Below are 23409 nucleotides of genomic sequence, written 5' to 3' on the forward strand. Positions count from 1 at the left end.
ACATATTATTCAAGGATTCTGAATAAAACAATTTGTCCATCGCTACTATCTGGTGCCCTTTGTCAGCAGGCTTAATAATTATATCCCCATCATTATGAAGCCTAGTCAGTGCTTGTCTGTAATTTAATGTCATGTTGTAAAACCTCTTATCCCTGCAATCGGATCTAAGAGCAGTATATACGTCACTCTCACATGCTTTAATAAACACTTCAACACTCAGAGGTAGAGTGGGTGTAAAAATACTTGTTTTTTTTAAAAAGATCAACATCTGCATTTTCAGTACTTACATCATATATAATTTTCAGGGAAACGTTACATGCAAACAATCTCAGTTCAATCAACGCACTTGGTAAAGCCACTTACACGGAGGGTATGAAGCTTGAGCCCTTGTTTAACACTTTCACTTCATCTTCATCTAGTTGCTGCGTGGAAATATTGCAAACTAGGTCATTTGCCACATTTCTTTCAGTGTCTGTACCTGTCCTTCCCCTGTCAAGTGTTTCTTTTTGAATTTTCTGACCTCTGTTTCCACTTCCAGGGCCCTCTTTGAGCGTACATGAAAAGGGAGGGGTAAAACCGGGGACGATCATTCATGGTTAATGGATAATTCCACATCCCGCTACTGTATTGGTTGTGAACTCCTTCTGTCTTACCACTTGTTCAGAATCTGAAATAAGTGATGTATTGTCAGAGCCATTCACTCATCTTTCCGTATGTTTAACTGTAGTAATGTCAAGGGAATTGGTAAACCCAGCAGTAGTTGAAGTGGATGCAGTCACTACCAAACTTCCAACATTCTGTCGAGGCATGGTGAGCAGCTGCTCTTTACCATTCATGACGTTATTGTTAATACTTTTTCCAGCATCCTTTTCAGCACGGGCTATGTCTGCTCTAGGTTCCCTGGGCCACGAGAAGACATTCCCTTTCTGAAAATCAGTTAAATCCCTCTAACTTTTTCTGCTTCGCCTGTAATAATCTCTGTTCATAGGAGTTGACTTTATCTGTCAATTCAGACAAGCGGGAATCTATAAAACTGTCATGAGAATTTTTATACAGCAATTCTTGTGTTTGCTTTATTTTATCACAGAGTTCATTTTCTAAGGGTAGGAAAAAGTCTATAATCAACTGCATGTATTTGATGCTAGTGTCAATATTTATCTGCTGCCATTTCACTAGCAGTACTGGATAAAGAGAACCATATGAGGGCATATTCATTACTCGTAAAAACCTGGGTACTACTTTAAATTTAACACTGGCTTCCATGTGAAATCTCTGAAGATGCAATCTTTTTCAGTCTATATAAATCATTCTCTAGTGCTAGTTGCCTCACATCAATCCATTCCTGATTATCATCCTTGTCATATTCTAACTGAGGTGGAAACTCACCAGTTAGTAATGGATTCGAATCCAATTTCATTAGTTGTAGAAAGCGTTGACAATACACATCCCCATCAGTCCTATCGACAAACGATTGACCAACATATTCTCCTTCTGCCATGGTAAACGGGGCTAAAACACAATAACAAGCAATAATGAAAAAGGAAAAGCCCTGTTTGCTGAGTGATGGAACAAACACAAAAGTCCAATGTAAAAGAAAAAATGTTCCAAACAGTAAAACCAAGGAGAAGCCAAAATCCAATAAAAATCCAAGTAAGAATCCAAATAAAGTTCCACAGAAACCTTTATTGCATAGGTAACTTTGCAACCTCTCCTGGTTGCTTCCTCAGACCAAAACAAACATGCTTAAAAACAATCCCCTTTTTATAATACACATCACACAAGACCCACCAATCTCCGTGGAGAATACAAGACTCCAATGCTTTCCAGATTCAAAGAGATACACAGTCTTTTAAATCAGATAAAAACGTATATGTAGAAAATGCATATAAAAAAACATGTAGAAATACATATAAAAACACATAAAAAGTCTGTATAAAACGTATATAAAAATGTGTGTTAAAAGCCTAAAAGCACTGTAAAGCATGCTTGCATGTCCAATTTGAAACATAACCCTAGTTACAGAGCACAGCAGACTGCTTCATCTTACTTTCTTCCTAAGTATCCTGTTCTTAAGAACAGGTTTAAGGGATATATAATCAATCAATCACTCAGAGGAATGCTCTGCTATAAAGAAAGGATGGAACATCCCCCTCTGGTTACCTATGGGACAGTGAGATGCAACAAATGTGCATTCTGTCAGTACATTGAAACCAACAGATATTTGTACACCCCATAACACAGAAATCATATAAATTTAGTGCCATGGGGGACTGTCAGACTAAGGATGTGATATATTTAGACCACTGTGTATGCTGTGACACATTCTATGTTGGGAAAACCAGCAGACGCCTCAGAGAATGGATACAGGATCACTTCTACTGTTTTAGGAGAGGGCAGGAACATAGCGCAATAGCCAAACATATGTTGCAGCAGTGGGAGAACCATTATTTTAATTTCTCCATTATAGACAATTTAGTAGAAAATATGAGAGGTGGGGATTTAAGTAATAGAACTGAACAGAAAGAGCTTAGATGGATTTTGACACTGGCTGCACATAAATCACCAGGGCTGAATGATTATATATCCCTTAAACCTGTTCTGAAGAACAGGAAACTTAGGAAGAAAGTAGTATGAAGCAATCTGCTGTGCTCTGGAACTAGGGTTATGTTTCAAATAGGACATGCAAGCAAGCTTTACAGTGCTTTTAGGCTGTTTACACACATTTTTATATATTTTTATACACACTTTTTACGTGTTTTTATATGTATTTCTACATGTTTTTTATATGCATTTTCTACATATACGTTTTTATCTGATTTAAAAGAGTGTGTATCTCTTTAAATCTGGAAAGCATTGGCGTCTTGTATTCTCCACGGGGATTGGTGGGTCTTGTGTGATGTGTATTATAAAAAGGGGATTGTTATTAAGCATGTTTGTTTTGGTCTGAGGAAGCAACCAGGAGAGGTTGCGAAAGCGCTTACCTATGCAATAAAGGTTTATGTGGAACTTTATTTGGATTCTTACTTGGATTTTTATTGGATTTTGGCTTATCCTTGGTTTTAGTGTTTGGAACATTTTTTTCTTTTGCACTGGACTTTTGTGTTTTTTTCCATGACTCAGCAAACAGGGCTTTTCCTTTTTCATTATTACATATAATAATAGGACAAGGGAAGTGGAATATATCACACGTAAGAATTGGAGTATACTTTTACTATGCCTGAGCTCAGACATATAATTAGTGAACAACATGGTTTTGCATATAGGAATGGGAGAAATCTAAGGAGAAGACTGTGCTATAAAGATATGGCATCTAAGAAAAATAATGGTTACCAAAGAAAAGGGACATACCCTGCCTTACTTGTAGTTGTTGCAAGGATATTGTTACCAATACATATTTCACCCACCTCGTCACTAAAACTGAATATGTTTTCAGTTGTTATGCCACTTGTAACACCATTCAAATTGTTTATCTGGCAACATGTGTACAATGTAATTCTTTTTATGTAGGAAAATGTAATAGAAAATTAAAATACTGTATTATAGAACATAAGTCAGAGATCAAGAGAGGTATTATGACTAATGCCTTAGTGAAACATGTGGCAGATAATGGTATGGGACATATATTCAGATTTAGAGTTATTAAAGTTGTATATAGAAGTAATAGGGGAGGGGATGTACAGTTCAGAGTAATGGAGTGTGTGGAAGAGAGGTGAAGAAGAGAGTACAGGCAGGGTGGAATGGGTGGAGAAGAGTGTCAGGAGTGATTTGTGACAGACGGGTACCAGTAAGAGTGAAAGGGAAGGTCTACAAGAGGGTAGTGAGACCAGCTATGTTATATGGGTTGGAGACGGTGGCATTCACAAAAAGGCAGCAGTCAGAGCTGGATGTGGCATAGTTAAAGATGTTAAGATTTGCACTGGGTGTGACTAGGATGGACAGGTTTAGGAATCAGTATATTAAATGGTGAGCTCAGGTTGGAAAGTTTGGAGACAAAGCAAGGAAGGCAAGATTGCGTTGGTTTGGACATGTGTTGAGGAGGGATGCTGGGTATATTGGGAAAAGGATGTTAAGGATGGAGCTGCCAGGTAAGAGGAAAAGAGGAAGGCCTAAGATAAGGTTTATTAATGTGGTGAGAGAGGACATGCAGGCAGTTGGTGTAAAAGAGCAAGATGCAGAGGACAGGAAGAAATGGAAACAGATGATCCTTTGTGGCAACCCCTAACGGGAACAGCTGAAAGAAGATGATGAGGGGATGGGGATGTAAACAACATCTTAGAAAATGTAGAATACTCTTGGATTCTCAGGTTGAGAGCAGATGTATATCCTGGATTAAACAATACAGTAAGTTTGAAACCTATTTTATATAAGAAGCATTTAATGTTGCATTCATTTTATGAAATATTTTTTGTTATTTTGTTATTGGTTGGCTGTGTGATGTGATTATGTGTTTTACTATTTAAAACGGCTTTTTTTTTAACCTGAAAGCTTTGCTTATTTTGAAAAGTGTTGGCTGTTTTAATAAATCCAGAGAACGTTTGTACTTGCTTGGTTATTGTGTTGATATTACTCTCCTTACTACATAAATCCCATCAGGCTCATGGTTTACTATCAAATGGGTGATCAGACTTTGTTTGATTTCTGTTATTCTGAAACGCCCCATTCGATAGTAATGAAAGAATGAATAAATAAATTTAAAAACGCATAACAGCGAATGCAGTACAGCATCAAATGTTGTGCCTTTCTACATTTTAATGCAGATCGCAGTATAGTGGGGATCGGGAAATGTACCCTTTCCCTCACTGTAGTGTGATCTTGGAGTTTGTATATATAAGTCGCAAGGAGTGAAAGGGGGGCTTGCCCCCGGCAAAATCTTTCTTTACTGTGTTGCACAGTAATATCAGTTGTGAAAGTGTAGTGAATGTTCGAATTGTGTCGAATTTGAACATTCTCCACTTCCGCATTCGACTTTTTTGTCAGTTGCTCTTTTTGTTTTCACGTCTATGATTCTGTTATTGCTGATATGATAGTAAACCCAGGTTCAAGTATTTCTGTTACTGACAAAACAATATCATCCCTTATGTCTCTGAATATGAAACTTCTTAGGCATCATTAGAGTGCTGTCTCACCTTACTCTCCCACACTTATAATATCACAAATAAGGTTCTTTTAACAACTGAAACTCAACTACACAATTTCTTACCTTCTTTGATCAATAGTTAGATGGCCTTAGTTAAAAAATCTAATTCTACCAAGAACTGAATGTGGTTTATGCCTTTTGAAATTTCATTCTACCTAAAATACCTAAAGACTACAGGCTACAGAAAATAAAATCTGCAGATTTACCCTTCTGATTGGCTCGTGCAATCATCACTACCTTCTTTTGAAAAAGCTGAACTGGCATCTTATTACTGAAAGAGAAACCTTACTCACCACACCAGTATATAAAGTACTAAAACAGAGTTATTGCCTACCATTAAGAAGATTTCTCCAGTTCAGAGAGCAATCTTACTTTCTTTGAAATTCCCAGGATAACATTATCACCCTCAGCAGGTCTCCTTTTAAAACTGTTATGGGTGAACTAGCTTTCTCCAGACTAAAACCAGCAAAATGGAAAAAATCTGCCTTCCAGTATAAATGGAAAATAGTTCCTTGACAATTTCAAAAAAGCTGTTTCTGTATAGCTCCATAAAGACTGAGCTTGCATATGTTTTAGCGACCATAGTTAGCTCCAATTATTCACCACTGCTCTTAGCCATCTATATATGATATGTTCTTTTATATTGTTCTATTCATTCTCTCAAATATTTCTATCACTGGAATTTCAGAAATATACTTTCATATATAAACATATTTTCATGTTGATACTTCTTTGTGTCAAATGTGTATTTGTAATATATTGATGTTCTTCGTGTTTCACTTTTGCAGTCATCACCTGTGGCTTTTCCCTGCTGTGGAAGCCCTCGGCCAGCCCAAATACCAGAGTCAGTGTTTTTCTGCATCGGCTGCTGTCACTTGCTGCATGACATTAGGTCATCAGTGCTATAAAGGAAGGCAGCTGATGCCATTACATCAGTTTTTCTTGCCATGGAGCCTGTAGCAGAAGCAGTTCGCATGTGCGCCGGTCAGTCGCTACCAGAGTTTGAATTACAGTTGAAAATGTCTAAAGCTATGTACCCCATTGGGGTTCCTTTTTTTTTTTTTGCACTAACCAATGTCTGACAAAGGTAACAATTCTCTCGCCTGTGGAAAGCAAATACCACACGAGACTTCCATTCATACTGCATCACTTGTTTAGGTCCAGACATGTCCCCCATTGCCAGTTCTGTGCCCTCTTTAATGCGAGAATCATTCGTCTTAGAGCTTTTATTGTAGCCAGGTATTTTCATTCTAAAATGGCTTCCATCAGCCTACAATCAGTAGACATTCCAAAAAAAGTAAGGATGAAGATAGAGAAAGACCACACAAGGCTAAACCTTCTGATGACTCTACCGCTAAGCAGGTTGTCAGCTCTCCGGAATTCAGTGAAGTACCTTTGCAGCCCCTGATGCCCAGTTTGATATTTTCACAGACCTCTGCTGAGACCCTTTTGGAGTTCAGTATGCCGCAGAAATCTTCTTCATCTTCTGAGCCTTTGGTTGTCTCTGCCTTGGTTGAGTCTGGAGCTGCAACACAGGCACCGGCTTCCGAGGAGGTTTTTCGCACTACCAAATTTAGACAAAAAACATCTCCTCTGACTACTGTTTCTCTCAGACTGATGGATATTCTTAGGCCTAGAGGCAAGGCCACTCCTAGGAACCTAAATCTAGCCACCATTTTACCCCAAGCTCAAATGCTTAAAATGGTGGAGGATCTTATCACTCTTATCAGGGGTAGTCAGGCCACACCTTCTATGAGGAAAAGAGAACTTACTCCTGAAATACTGACAGAACAGGATTCTGAGGAGTCTGACTATTCAGATTTTGAAAAGGAACAACAACCTCTGACTGCTTATGAGGATTCAGATGCAGAGGAATCCATTCCTTCTGCCTTCCCACCAGAAGATTTTTCCTTTGGGGAAACTCTTCACACCCTCAGGGAACATTTCCACTGGGAATCCCAGGACTTCCATTAGTCTAAGAAAAGACTAAGAGAGTTTCTAGACCTGCCAGAGCACAGACCCTTGGCCATCCCTCCAGTCTTAGAGGTGGTTAATGATGTCTTCCATGAATCCAGCTTAACTCCTGATGCCCTCCCACCTGCTCCCAGTAAACCTGACAGGTATTACAGAGTACTGGATTCTCACAAATACCTGAACAGAAATCCTGCTGCAGACTTGGAGGTCATTACACAGGGACCAAGTTGTGCAAAGAATCCTATTCCTTCTGACAAAGACTCCAGAGCTCTGGGCAGATGAGGTAAAAAAAGTATACACCTCTGCAACCTTAGCTATCAGCACTCAACTGTCAGTTCAACATGTTAAAATATCAACAACACACTTTGGAACCATTACAACAAAAGATTTCAACTTTTCCTAACTGTGCCAATTCGTAAGAGTTAGCAGATTTACTGCACTCTACTTGACAAGTGGCTAAACACTCATTACACTGTGGATATGATGCCCTAGAAGCCTCAAGCAGGGCAGCAGTGTCAGGATCTGTCATTAGGAGACATGCATGGTTGAAGGAACAACCTCTCCCCGATCCTGTCAAATCTAAATTAGTTGATGCACCCTTGGATAAGGACCGCTTGCTTGGAGTAAAAGCAGAAGAGGTGCTTAAAAAGATGGAAGACAAAACAAAATCTATGCAAACAGTAAAAGTTTTCCTTTGGGTACAGCCTCCTAGGTTCAACAGGAATTTCCACTCAAAACATTGGTCCTTTCCTACACCTAGCAGACAGGGGCAATGTAAGCCCCGCAGGGACAGACCACCCAGACTCCTATCCCAGGGACAGCAGAGAACCAAACAGTGGACCACTTCCACTACTAAGGCAGGGAGTTCTAAGCCATCCCTCTATGGCAAAAACTCTCAATGACTCCGTCTCCCCCCTCTGCCCTCTTTTCCCTCACCAAGAACTAGGAGGAAGGTCCTCCCTCTGCAAAGAAAATTGGCTTTCTGTAACAAAGGACCAATGGGTCTTAAAGATAATTTTTCAGGGATACAATTTCTCTTTCAACAAGCTCCAAATTCCAAGAGGGTACCCAGACTTACCTCCAAATCAGTGGGCAGAGCCATTGAAACAAGTCCAAACTCTCATATCCGTAGGGACAGTAGAACCTGTCTGCTCAGATCAAACAGACCAAGACTTTTATTCCAGACTATTCCTTGTTCCCAGAAAAGAGGCCACTTGGTTCCCCATCCTGAATTTATCCATTCTGAACACCTTCCTGGTGGTCCCCAAATTTAAAATGCTAACTTTACAGCAGCTGTTGACTGTGCTGACAAAAAATGCCTGGTTAGTTACTCCAGATCTAAAAGATGCCTACCTCCACATCCCCATAAGGGAATCCTGCAGGAAAGTCCTTTGTTTCAGAGCAGGCTCACAACATTCTGTTCTCTGCACTAACCTTTGGTTTATCTACTGCTCCCAGGGTATTCACCTAATGCTTAGCCCCAGCCTTAGCCTTTTAAAGAGCAAAAAATATACAAATTTACCCTTATCTGGGTGATTGCCTCATTCAAGCAGATTGCAAAGAAAAGCTCCTCAAGGACCTCCTCTTTGTCAAAACCCTCCTAACCTCCTTAGGGTACACCATCAATGAGAAGAAATCAAGGCAAACACCCTCCAGGAAGATCATTTTATTGGGTACATTGCTGGACACAGCATCCCAAATGGCCTTACTATCCCCAGAAAAGCAGAGCTTCCTGCCTTTCTATTTTATCCAGCTGGCTTCCAGAAGTGACCTCACTGCGAGGAAGTTCCTGCAAGCCTTGGGGTACATGGAATCTTGCATCCTTCTAATTCCTCTGGCCAGGCTTCACATGAGAAAACTTCAATGGTACCTAAAGAACCTTTAGTGTCAGCACTCTCAACCTCTAGAGACCTCTCTACCTTTGATCCCCTGCATAAGGGCCAACTTTCTTTGGTGGGCAGGGGTATGCACCCAGAACAAGGGTCTTTGCTTCACCCTCCACCCAACTGGGCAGACCATTACCACTGATGCCTCAGACATAGCTTGGGGCACTCACCTAGAAGACGAGTGCACCCAAAGTCTTTGGGATGTCCAGCACCTTCCCTTAAACATCAACCAGAAGGAAATGATGGCAGTACAAAAGGCTCTGACATCCTTCAAACCCCATCTCAAGCCAGGGGTTCTCCTTATCAAAACAGACAACACCACAGTAATGTGGTACATCAACAAATGGGGAGGGCAATCTTACCCTTTGTGCAGGCTAGCCATGAACTTTTGGCTGGCAGCCTCTTCCATGGGACTACACCTGATAGCCCAACACCTGCCAGAGATCAACAACATCCTGGCAGACCACTAAAGTAGAAACTTACTGGACCCCCACGAATAGCAGCTCCACAGAAAAATCTTTTTACAAATCACTCAGGCGTGGGGAACTCTGAAGGTGGATCTCTTTCTTTGGCATCTCAACCATCAGCTGAAAAAAATTCTATACCAGGGAGTATCACCACCTAGCGTGAAAGTGGATGCCTTGACTTTCCCCTGGAACACCCTCTTTGTGTACGCATTCCCTCCTCTGCCTCTTATTCCCAAGGTACTGATCAGAATAAGGGAGGAGAGACCAAAGGCCATCCTGATTGCTCCAGATTGGTCCAGACAACATTAGTACCCATTTCTGCTCATTCTGACCTTACAGCCTCCCAAGCAGCTTCCCCTAATCTTAGACCTCTTAACTCAGGTGGGGGGTGAAATGCTGCACCCAGACTTGCAGACTCTCAAACTATCAGCATGGCTAATACTCTAAAGGCAAACAAGGGGCCCCTGTTAAGCAAACAGGTCCTAGACATTATCACAGAGGCCAGCAGGCCCAGCACCAGAAAATCTTACACAGGAAAATGGAAAAGATTCTGCTCCTGGAGCCAGTCTAGAGGGGGCAATACCTCACAACCTTCCATCCCTCTTATCCTGGACTACCTAGTGGACCTACTTAATAGTGACCTCTCCTTCTCCTCTATTAACATCCCTGTCTCAGACTTTTTTAGCTCATTTTGATACAGAACAGCCCCTATTTTCCTATCCTTTGATTAAACAATTCCTCAGAGGGGCTTCTAATATCAGATCTCCCATAAGGTCACACTCTCCAGGCTGGGACCTGAATTATGTTTTGGAAAAACTAACTTTACCACCCTTCGAACCTGCTGCTTCAATAGAACTAAAATACCTCTCCTGAAAAACTGCTTTTCTCCTGGCTAGCACCTCATCCAGAAGGGTTTTAGAACTTCAGGCACTGATGGCCTTTGAACCCTTCATCATCTTCCATGCAGACAGGGTTTCCCTGAGGACAAATCCCTCCTTTATGCCCAATGTGGTATCTAATGTAACTCTCAACCAGGCCATACATCTACCCCACCTTCATTCCTAACCCTCAAAACAAGGGGGGAAGAATTTTGCACTCACTAGACATGCACAGACAGCTCAGATACTATATGGACCATAGTAAACCCTTCAGGAAAACAGACCAACTACTTGTCAGCTTTGCCCCAGGGGCAGAGGTGAAGCCCATTTCCAAACAAACCATTTCTAAATGTATATCATACTGTATTCATTTCTGCTACAGATGGCATAGGAACCCCCCAAGTTGATTTGAACCCATTCCACTAGGTCAGCTTCCACTTCCACAGCATTCCTCAGAGGAGTTCCCTCCAGGGACATCCTGGAAGCTGCCACCTGGACTTCTGTCCATACCTTTACCAAGCATTACCACCTACCTCTATTTCCTAAGGCTAGGGCAGGGTTTGCCTCTGCAGTTCTGCAGGGCATGCTGACCCATTCCTAGGTCTCTTACTAATCGTACCACTTCTCTCCTCAGCTTTAGGAATCCTCCCACAGGTGATGTCTGCAACAGTGAAACATGAAGAACATAGTACAGTTGTGTACACTTACCATAAATGTAGATGTTCGAGTGTATTCACTGTTGCATTTCTGGTTTCTCACCCTCCTTCCCCCTTATATCTTCTTTCTTTAGGGAGCCATAAGTTTCTAACTGTGGCTTTTAGCCACCAGGACCACTTTACCATATTTACTCGGGCCTCTGACTGGTTAGGGCAAGAAAAACTGATGTAATGGCGTCGGCTGCCTTCCTTTATAGCATTGATGACCTGTTGTCATGCAGCAAGTGACAGAAGCCGACACAGAAAAACATTGACTCTGGTATTCGGGCCGACCGAGGGCTACCACAGCAGGGATAACCCACAGGTGATGACTGCAACAGTGAATACGCTCAAACATCTACATTTATGGTAAGTGTACACAACTGTACTTTATTACTTCTTGGCTCCTCTGTGTCTGGTTGTAGCTGAAAAGGGTCCTTAGACCAGTCCACTTACACAGTTATGGAACAGTAAATAAGCCATGATTAAAGAAAGTAGTGGGATGGGCAGTCTTTGAGGAAGGAACTGGACTGCCAAAGGAAGTTGGAAATATAGGGATTTTCAAGAAATGGGGGGCTGCACCTGGAGAATATTCTGCTGGGGTGAAACTCAGCTTTTTGGCCCTTTGTCTAGGACTGAATTTCACATTAGGCCAGACCTTATTGGCGAGTGCACTCAGCTTATGTTTGTCAAGACTTCCAATAGACTAGTTTGCATTTCTCTTTCACTTAGATAATAACCTTTGGAAAGCTTAGAGAAACAAATATACATACTGCAGGAAAATAATTTCTATCTGTTTATACTTTGATTTTCACTGTTTGCCCAAACAATCAGTACAGGTCACTATTTGGGTTGACTTCAATTTTTTTTTTTTTTTTTTATGAATGTTGTCATAAAGCTGCATCACCTTTCATTTGACATGAACCCTTTGTATGTACAGTGCAATGAATGATCATTTTGAATGCTACACAAAATTAAAAAAAAAAACAGTAAATGTCAATGCATTTTAGATATTTTATTTTCTGTCTTTTACCATGCATAACAAACAAGGTTCTTCCACCCATGTCTATACATGTCTTATGAAACAGCAATGGCTTTTTTGATAGTTTTGTACACTATGCTCTAAACACAGAAGTCTTGCTGTCTCTAGCATGGCATTAAACGCATCTGATTCCTAAATGGCTTAACTATGAATCATTTTAAAAGGAGCAATACAACGTGTACATCAGCAGTTCTGGGTCTGATCAGCTCTATAGAATGGCAGGCTGAGATGCCTTTCTAAAATGGCGTTATGATATTATGCTTAAACAGTTTCGAGTTCAGAATATTTTTTGTGTCTTGAACCTTGAATGAATTTAACAAACTTAAGTATCCCAACTTCATAAAATAGTTCTGAGGTGATGTGTATTATTTTTTCCTGAGGACCAGCAAGCTACATACATTTCATAATTGTTGAAGTGTGCTAACAAAAATATATTACCTGGAGGTAACCATTTTATTCTTGTGTGCTATGCCCTATGTTTACATTACTGTAATGACCTTTGATAATACAGGGTTTCAAATATTAAAGACATATGTTGAAATATTACACAGAAAAAAATCCATCTGCTGAAGAGATATAAGATAATGGCTGTACAATAGTGATTTTTTTTACCTAGTAGCTGTAAGGTCTCGGTCTCAAAAGATGATCTGCAGTGATCATGTTGATTTTCTTTAAATACACAAGTTTTCTTGTGTATTTAAAGAAACATATCTTTACTGAGTTTTAACCTGCCGACCCACTAGTTATCCCAGCCCTACCCACCAGAGATATAATGTGCCACCATCAGCCCACATAGAAGGTCTCTGTACCCCCGCCCTCACTGGTCAAGATTCAGCGGGAAAATTACCTAGCTGAACTGCACAGCATGCCCTCAATCTACCTCAGGCATTGACAGCCCATAGAAGGCCTCTGCCCCCCTCCCTCACTCACTGGTCAAGATGCAGTGGAAAATTACCTAGCTGAACTGCACACCGTTCCCTCAATCCATCTCAGGCATTGAGTACATCAGTTTGATGAAAACGTAACTGTTGTTGTAAAGCAAGTATTCCTTTAACCTTATGTTAATATCCAAACTTCCTCAGTGCAGAAACTGGAACAAACGTACAACAAAATTGCCAGATTTATTCTAAACCAACTATTCTCTTCCCATCACTGCCTCTCACTAAACAAACTTCAGTGGCTGGAATTTCTGCACCTTCTCCTACAATCGCAACTCCACACTACCTTTTCCATACTCAACAACCCCTCTGCTTGCCCTGCTGTTGTTTCCCATGTTACTCCCATATCTACCCCCCAGCTTCTCTGGAGTGCTGATCAGCATCTTCTCTCAGTTTATAAACCCAAAAGGAATATTGGCAAACTACTTTACAAACACTCTGTCTCACTAAATTGGAACAAACTCCCTCTCCATATTAGATCCAACCTTTCCTTCCCTGTTTTAAAAAGGAGCTTAAATCCCACCTACTAAACTTGAAATTATGCCGTTGCATTGACTGCATGTAGTCTTAGTTTCCCACTGTATAACCTGTTGCATTTACTAACTTTCTTTCTTTGTTAGTAACTTCTGCTTAAACTAATCTTCTAAACCCTCAGCTCTACTACTATAGCCCTACTATAGCCCCCTCCCATTCTACACACTGTTAATCCCCCCCACTTCCTATCAATGTCTATACATTGTCCTTCTTTTGAGCAATGATTATCTTTTTGTTTTGCTCTTATATGTAATAAATTTTAGTCCACTACTATCAGTATAACCCTTAATGTTCATAATTTTTTCTTTTGTTTTTCTCTTTATGATTAATTTTGTATTTACAGTGTTGTTTTTAATAGTTTTTGTCCTGTATGTTTATCTTTGCTTATGTTTCCTGGGGCTCTTTCCCCTTGGGTCGCCACTGAAAATGGATTGCTTAATATCAATGCAATGCAAATAGTTAATAACCTTCTCTGTTTTACAATTATTTTGTGTTGTGATTGTTATTTAATATTTGTATAATGTCACTTTATCTTTACTTATGTTTGATGGGGCTTTTCCCCTTGAGTCTCCACTGAAAATGGGTTTGTTTGCAAACTCAGTTGGACTAACCCGGTTAACAAATGTGAAATAAGTAAATAAATAAATAAAGGTTTTGTTTCTTCCAATTGTTAAATGTATGGGCTCTAGCTTACAATAAGTTCTGGCTGGTGGTGTGCACATTACCTACTCAACCCCTTTCAGTACCGTTCCTCAGTTCTTGTGAAATCATCCCCAGCCCACTATCTGAACCCTCCTTTGTCGCTCTAACTACTGTTTTCTTCAAGGGTCATAGGGTTTATAACTTAATTACTCTTTTGACTTAGATTATAACTGGCCTTCCAGAGGCTAAAATACTCCTCTGTATGTACCCCTTACTCCAGCTTGCACACACCTAGAAGCTTTGCAGTTTCACATACCTCATTTTTACAACCCCTTTCACCCATTCTTCCTGTGTTCACTCTCTCTAATCTGTTTCCTGCTAGACAGATAGTTTCTCTTCAAATCTCTCCACTCACCCGTGGTTCCTGCTTATCCCCTTGCCCCTCCCCCTATTTACCCCTCTGTCCTCCAAGACCCCTCCTCTTTCCTTACCTGCCTCACCTGAGGTTATTTAGTGTCTGGTTCTTCATGGGCACCATCTTTACTCAGTTATAACCTGCTGACCCACTAGCTATCCCAGTCCTGCTCACCAGAGCTATAGTGTGCTGTCACATAAGTACTTGTTCAATAAATTTCTGTATTTGCACCTACTGTTCTGTGGTTATTAGCCTAGCCTGACTGTGTAATTATAAAGCTGTCAGAATTTTGCACCTACTGTTCTGTGTTTTTTTAGCCAGCCTGACTATGGAATTGTAAACATTGAGTACGGCCTCTTTTCTGTTAAAACAAAGAAGGCCGCAGTTTGAGTAAACTAGTCTGTCCATTTTTACACAGTGGTGATGGCCAATTGCTAGCTTGTAGTCAGATGTTTGGCTTTGTCCTGTAGGGGGTAGCTTAACTATACTGTACTGTTAAGTTACGGTAGTCATATATTCTGCTCTAATAACCTGAATGCCATTGTTTAAAGTGTTTCTACTATGCGATATTCTATGGTGCTGCTCTAGTGTTTGAACAACACTGAAATGGTGATGTTTTGCATTATGGACAATTTTTCTGCCCCATCAGACTGTCGCTAGAGTATAATTGTTGTACTACTATCCTGGCAGTACAATATTGTAGTGTTACCCATTCCAGATTTTCTCATATACATGTATTACCACACCAGCTGACCGTGCTTATTCTGTTATTTCCCTGTAGGCTACGTAAGGTTGTTCTCAGTTCTACTTTTACCTGAAATGGCCTTGGTGGCTTTCAATTTCTTTGCGTGATATACGCCATTCCTACTAAGTGTGGCTTTGCGATTATGGATCACTCATTTATGTGATTGTATTCGAACACCTCAGCAGCAGCAAATACAGTTGGTTTTATTTACCTTCTTTGAGCATTGCTATTTAACTGTGTACTAGTATGTGAAACACAGTAACTTGTCTCTATCTTCCATATCCATTCTACCATACTAATCTAACCAATTAACCTACCTTCCCATTCTCAACTACCCTGTCCCTCTTCACTCTCCTTTTACTTTCACCCTCTGCTCAACTCATGTACCTACACTTCTATGCTTTGTTGATCTTCCATAACTATCCTGCCTACTATGACCTCTCTGCCACCTAAACTCTACTACCTTGCCAACTCTGTTCTTTTCTCTCTGTTACAACAGCCCACATAGAGTGTTTCTGCACCCCTTCCTTCACTGGTCAAGACACAGTGGGAAAATTACCTAGCTGAACTGCACAGCATGCCCTCAATCTACCTCAGGCATTGAGTATGTCAGTTTGATAAAAACGCAGCTGTTGTTGTAAAGCAAGTATTCATTTAACCTTATGTTAAAGGTTATGTTTCTTGCAATTGTTAAATGTATGGGCTCTAGCTTACAATAAGTACTGGCTAGTGGTGTGCACACTACTTTCTCAACCCCTTTCAGTACCCCTACTCAGTTCTTGTGAAATCACCCCCAGCCCACCATCTGAACACCCCTCTGTCACTCTAACTACTGTTTTCTTTAAAGGTCATAGAGTTTATAGCATAATTACTCTTTTGACTTAGACTATAATTGGCCTCCAGAGGCTAAAATACTCCTCTGTATGTACCCCTTACACCATCTTGCACACACCTGGAAGCTTTGCAGTTTCACATACTTCATTGCTACAACCCCTTCCACCCATTATTCCTATGCTGACTTGCTATAATCTGTTTCCTGCTAGACAGATAGTTGCTCTTCAAATCTCTCCACTTTACCATGGTTCTGCAATTCTACCCTCTCCATTTGCCCTCACTGAGTTTGGGCTCACTCCACTCAACTACCCTACCCCCATTTACACCCACCCCCACTTCAATTACATTTATTCTCACCCAACTCCTTCCCTAATTAACTCCCATCCAATCCCTATTCCTTTCCAATCAATCTGCTAATTAAAACCTGTTAACCTACACACACCTGCTTATCCTCCTACTAACAACTACACCTAGTCTCCTCCTCCACCTCCACTACTTGTTAAACAATACCATATTTAACTTCATATCTGCTAACCTACTACTCTACCTCTTTACAACTAACCATAACAAAATGCCACCTATGAACAAATTAATATCTTTTAGTCTCCTGTTACCTTTAACCCTCCTACTACAACTTAACCCACTACAAATTAACAATTTTTACCTGAAACCCACTTCCATAACCTCCACACAAAGTCCACCTCTCAGTCCCTTTTCCAATATATCTTCTAATCTATGCAAAAATGGCGATGTCCTCTGTTTCAAACTAAAAATACTCCTCATAAATAATGATAAAATAAACCATCCCACCTACCCACACCATAACATAAAAAAGAAACAGGAGCTCACTATTTCCCTACTTAAATACTCCAAACTAACCCTAAGTGGTGACATCCATCCCAATCCAGGTCCTCTTTCCTCCTCACCCAACTGTCATAGCCCCTACATATCTCTAAATCTAACCACAATTAACCTGCAAAGCATTTGAAACAAAATCCCCAACTTCCATGCCTGGATTACTCATAACAGGCCTGACATATTTGCCACTACAGAAACCTGGCTAAAACCATACATAAAAAGTTCAGAATTCCTTCATCCTGGCTTTGCATTCTTGAGTTCTGATAAACCAAAGAGGAAAGGTGGTGGGGGTAGCTCTAATCTACCCCAGCACCTTCAACATAGTCTCATACAACTCACCCATACCTAACGTCTCTACAGCAGAAATCAGAATAGACTTCCTAAAACTCAATGAAAATAAATACCTCTATATCATTGTCCTGTATATTCCCCCTGGTAATAATAATATACCCATCTTAGATGAAATCCTAGCCTGGACATCCAAAAACATAACAACAGAAACTATAATTCTTGGCGATGTTAATATTAATTGGCTTGATGTCTCAGAGCAACACTCGTCCACTAACATCACCTATATAACTACACCCAGCTAATCACTGAAATCACCAGAACCAAATAAAAACAACTGTGGGACAATCTTAGATTGGATCATGGTCTCTGACCCCAACAAAATCTCCATGCAGGGACTCTCCCAAACAGTATTAGTGACCACTTACCTGCCTTTATCTTACGTAATACCACACCAACATTAAATAGACATCAGTACAAAAACACCATAGACTTATCACATTTTTGTCCTACAACCTTTAATGAATTTTTAAACAGTATCATCTGGGATCCCTTAAAAATACTTCCCTTAGATGATGCTGTATAATTTTTCAGTTCCACATTCCTCAACATATTAAACAGCCTCACACCTCCCTGACTAAAACGTGTAAAAGGTTATCATGCCCCATTTCTCACTAGCCCAACCAAACAGAACATGGCTGCTAGAGACAAAGCCTGGAAACTTTGGCATAAACACAAAAATCCTCTAACGGTCTGACCTCATAACATACAGACACCTTCACAACCAGGTAAAGTGCCTCGTTATTAAAGATAAAAGAAAATACTATCATAACTTACAAGACTAGCACAAACAGAATCCCACATATTTCTGGAACTCAGTCAACAGACTACTATCCCCAGGATGAAACAATAATCCCTGTCCAAATCAAGAAAAAAACCCTAGTGAAATAGCCATACTTTTCAACACCTTTTTCATAAATGTCATAGCTGATCTCAACACTAGCATCCCTCACAATCATCCCAACCTCTCTGACCCTCCATCTTTAAATAGCTCCACCCACACCTCTCACAAATTCTCACTATCACCCATCCCTACAGCCACAGTAGAGAAACTAATTCTAAAACTGAAATCATGCAATAATGCCCCTGATAACATACCCCCAGATTTCCTTCAAAAAGCCACTAATTCCATTGCCTACCCAGTCAGTATACTTCTTAATGGGTCCATTCAAGAGTCTTATGTCCCCAACATTTGGAAAAAAAGCATTCATTCTCTCACTGCACAAAGGTGGAAACAATAATGACCTATCTAACTTTTGACCCATTGCAATTCTCTCCCCTATCTCTAAGGTTCTCAAGAAATGCATCCACAGCCAACTCCTTAAATATCTACTTGACAACAACCTATCAGCAACCCAACATGGTTTTCGACCCAACCATAACACCACCACAGCTCTTATATCCTTCTGTGACTCTGTCAATTGGGCTTGTGATGGTGGAAAACTTGTCTCTTCTCTATTTCTTGACTTTTCTAAAGCCTTTGATACCATCTCCCACCCTTTCCTTCTCAGAAAACTATCCAACTTAAGGATCTCTACCTCCACCCTTCACTGGTTCTCTAACTACCTCACTGATAGGCAACAAGCCACCAATGGCGACACTCTTGGTGGCAAAACTCTTTTGCTCCTTTTCGGAGTATTATTACTGGTTTTCCCCAGGGATTCAACTTAGGCCCTATACTCTTCAACATCTTCATCAATGACTTCCACTCCTCTCTCACTAACAGCTCAGTCATCCAATATGCAGACAATTCCACTATCATCTGCACTGCCAACTCTCCAACTGAACTCCTGAAACTTACCCAGTCTGCCCTCAGCTCAACAGAAATATGGATGGCTAACAACCACCTTGCCTTAAACCCTAAAAAACTAAGCTTATGCTATTCTGCAGTAAGAGTTCCTTTACTATTAACAGAGACTCTTTCTCTATTCTCTCCCAAGATAATACTACCATCAAGGTTGTCACACACACTAAACTTCTAGGTGTCACCTTAGATGAACACTTAACTTTCGACATGCATATTCTCAACCACATCAAAAAAGCTCACCAGAAACTAGGAATGCTTTACTGTCACAAAACATTCCTCAACTATTCCTCAAAACTATCCATTGCCTCCTATTTCCTGCTACTATCCCTTTTCTACAGTGCTTCTCTCTTCACACACATACAGACCAGCCTTAAATCCAAGCTGGACTCATCTATAACAAAATTGCCAAGTTTGTCACAAATGGAAAACACCTATCACACCACTGTACATCTCTTCGACTACTAAACTGGCTAGAACTTCCTCAGCATTTTACATATATTCAACTAACAACTGCCCATAGACTAATCCAGCTGCCCTGCACTTTCTTCCGTATTTACACTTTACCACCCTAATAGACCTCTCCGCTATGAAAATCAAACTTTCTTGTTAATAGAAAAACCTAACCTCCCTGCTGGTCAGTTGCTCCACTCCTTTTCCACCACTAGACTTTGGAATTCCCTCCCACCATCACTAAGATCCACTACTAATATTTATTTCTTCAAAAAATCCTTGAGACAACATCTTTCCTCCCGATGGCTATGCTCATGTGGTAACTCTTCACCACCTATAACCTACCCTCATCTTCCTTACCTTCTTCCTGCATTCTTCTCAACCAAATGCCACAAAAACTGTAGAACCACACAAGCACAGCATGACACAGCTACTGCAGGGTACAATTCTTTATTCACAAAGGTTAACGCTTTCTTCCCACCAACAGGGGGTTCCTCAGAACAATGAAAAATGACCCACCCAGCCTTTATATAAAAAAAACAAATCATTAATTAATTTATTCATTAATTAACCATCAATTAACAATTAAAATAGCATACATAAATAAAAAAAACATGTATTTTATGTATACAAATATCACTACACTAAAAAACTTTAACCTAAAATATTATTCAATTTTAAAACACATGTGACTGCAGTAGTTTCATTTATACCTGGATACTCAGTTGTGTTTAAACACAACTGCCATTTAAGTTCACATATATCTAGGTGAATATCTAAAATTTTACCCTGAGAATCTTTAACAACCTGTTGAATAACCAAGAATTTGAATTTGTGGTCCTTATGTGTATTAATATGTCTTCTTAAAGCATTGGTTAACCTGCCATGTCTGATATCCAACAAATGTTCAGCTATTCTGTTTTTGTCTTCCCGCATTACCTGCAAAAACCTCCATCTTTTTTGTTAGCAATCTAATTTCTGTACCTTGATAACATGTATTGTCTCTTGACAGATTTATGTGCAACCACTTTGCCTTCTTAGTTGAAAACTATGTATCCCATTCAAAACTTTCTTATACCTTATATTCTGTTTAAAAAGTTGTGTTGTAGCCATTTAGTTTGTTATTCAAATTACAAAAAGTATTGTATTTTATTGTGGAGCTTTTCTCCCCAGGCCTCCACTAAAAATGGGTACTTTTTGGCCCAGTGGACTTTCCCAGTAACAATTGCAAATACATAAAATAAATAAATAAATAATTTTGCAATCTTACCAAGATTTGCCGCTGAGTTAATGTCTTAGCTGGAAATAGTCAAATTACACCAGCAGCAAATGAATGATGAGATAAATCAATAAACAAATAAGTAAATAGTGAATGTGTGCATGGAATGCTGTTTTTATTTCCAAGTTGAAATTGATTCTGACTCAATAGTCACCACTGATACCTTTACATTTATAACTTCTGTCTGCAAAAAAAGTCATTCTTTTTTCTTTAACATTTCAGGATCAACTCTGAATATAAGACTTGCTGGCAGTCATGAAAACTGCACTGGAAGAGTTGAAGTTTATATCAACAACACCTGGGGAACAGTCTGCGACTCTGGCTGGGACATGCACGATGCTGAAGTTGTGTGTCAGCAGCTGGGTTGTGGACATGCAACAATGGCAAACACTAATGCAGACTATGGACAGGGTAGTGGAACTGTCTGGTTAGGTAACCTGCAATGCTCTGGCACAGAACCATCATTATTCAACTGTCTTGTTAACGAGTGGGTCTGGGATAGCTGCAGTCACTCACAGGATGTTGGTGTCACCTGCACTGGTAAATTATTTTTTATATATATAAACTGACTAATAAAATAGCAATTATCATTTTCTTTGACCAACTTAAGTAGTATTTCTTTTCAGGAATCAAAAGTTCAACACCTCTTATTATATTGGACTCCACTGTTAAAATGCAATGATACATGCAACACACACACACACACACACACACACACACACACACACACACACACACACACTTGGGTGTATACATGAATAAATAGACAAACATTGCAACTCTAGAATACCTCTAACTGGAATAATAGTTAAGGTGTTTACCATGCAAACACAAGGTGCAGAGTTTGATTCTCAAAGTGGATAATTAGCTAGGCTTAAAATGGCTTACATGAGCAGTTAGCCTGGTATGAACTTAAGGGCTTGAAGACTGGGTTAATGGTTAAAGTGATTAACTCACAGACATAAGGTACAGGGTTTGATGCTCACCTTAGAAAGCATGTCTAGGTTTAAAAAGGCACCCTAAGGTCATTAGCCTAATAATCATCTATATTCACTGATGGCAAAACATCAACTACATTTGGTCAATTGCATAAAATCCTAAACATACATTTACTTTCTCTTCTTTCTTTGTACCACTCATGCTAAGGGTTGCATCCCTCCCACATACACCCAAAACTTATATATGCCATTTCAGGGGTTGTACAACAGTAGGGAAAATGTATAAAACCCACTGTTTACATTGTTGCATAGAGTTGTAATATTGCTATATATGCATTTGTATACATAACATATACCAAGATACTAAAAACGCTCTAGCAAAACACAAATATATCAGCCCAGTTTGCACTAAATTCCTCTTCATAATCCTGGACAAAGTCACCATCCCCCCATGGTGATACCAACCCCCAGCTGGACGTCAGAGAACTTAGACAGTAGGTGAAACTCCAGGCTGACACGCCCCCAGGCTTGAATGGGAACCTAAATGTAAAAAGTTTACTAAAATGGATCAGATAAGGTGGAGCTAACCGATGCCCCTCAGTAGCCATAAAAAAGTCTTAAATGCATGAATCTGCAAGTTAAGAATTGTATTTCTGCAGAAGTTCGACCACGTAACACTACCTAATGAAGTAAAGCTCTGAAGAAGTTCGACCATGTAACACTACCTAATGAAGTAAAGCTCTGAAGAAGTTCGACCACGTAACACTACCTAATGAAGTAAAGCTCTGAAGAAGTTCGACCACGTAACACTACCTAATGAAGTAAAGCTCTGAAGAAGTTCGACCACGTAACACTACCTAATGAAGTAAAGCTCTGAAGAAGTTCGACCATGTAACACTACCTAATGAAGTAAAGCTCTGAAGAAGTTCGACCACGTAACACTACCTAATGAAGTAAAGCACTCAAACACCTTGTATTTCTGAAGAAGTTCGACCACGTAACACTACCTAATGAAGTAAAGCACTCAAACACCTTATGATGGTTTTATTTTCTTGAATAAAGCTTTGTAAAATTGGGGTTGTAGTTCCGTATTTCCTCCAGATCAAAAGTTTTTTACTCTCATGGTTACAGTCAGGGCCGGTTTTAGCATTTTGGGGGTCCCCAGTAAATGTCAAGTTGGAGCCCCCCCTAGGCACTTCTAGTCTAAGTATCACTCTGTCACTGCCACCCCTCCTAAGTAACCTTTTAGTTCATGCTGCAAACATTTAGGAGTAGTATGCAGAGACTGACCTGTAGCTGCAATGCTCTTACATTACAACAGGCTTATGTACCACAATATGTTGGCTCATCACCATCATACAGAGGTACAGTTACTACAATTTAGCTGCAACAATGATGCATTATAGCAACTCTATATATAGGTCTGGACTTAGGTGAAACAGTGCCCTAGGCCAACTGTTTCAGTCCCCACAACACACACAGGAGCGCGCTCACACCCTCCAGTCATTCTCCCTATCTTAGGCTCCCCATTCCATACACAGT

At 40.0% G+C, this 23409-nt stretch overlaps 1 protein-coding gene across 1 annotated transcript in view; it reads left to right on the plus strand.

Moving 5' to 3' along the window:
* Window positions 1–1532: 1532 nt before the first annotated feature.
* Window positions 1533–23409, plus strand: part of LOC122795063 (deleted in malignant brain tumors 1 protein-like) — a 207697-nt gene continuing 185820 nt past the window's right edge. Inside the window, exons 1-2 of the mRNA XM_044063638.1 lie at window positions 1533–1650; window positions 21152–21361. Of these exons, the coding sequence (XP_043919573.1) occupies window positions 1533–1650; window positions 21152–21361 (328 nt within the window). The remainder of the gene's footprint in view (window positions 1651–21151; window positions 21362–23409) is intronic.

This window comes from Protopterus annectens, chromosome 2.part1 (genome assembly GCF_019279795.1).
Source record: "Protopterus annectens isolate FY-2018-M chromosome 2.part1, PAN1.0, whole genome shotgun sequence".
Taxonomy (NCBI): domain Eukaryota; kingdom Metazoa; phylum Chordata; order Ceratodontiformes; family Protopteridae; genus Protopterus; species Protopterus annectens.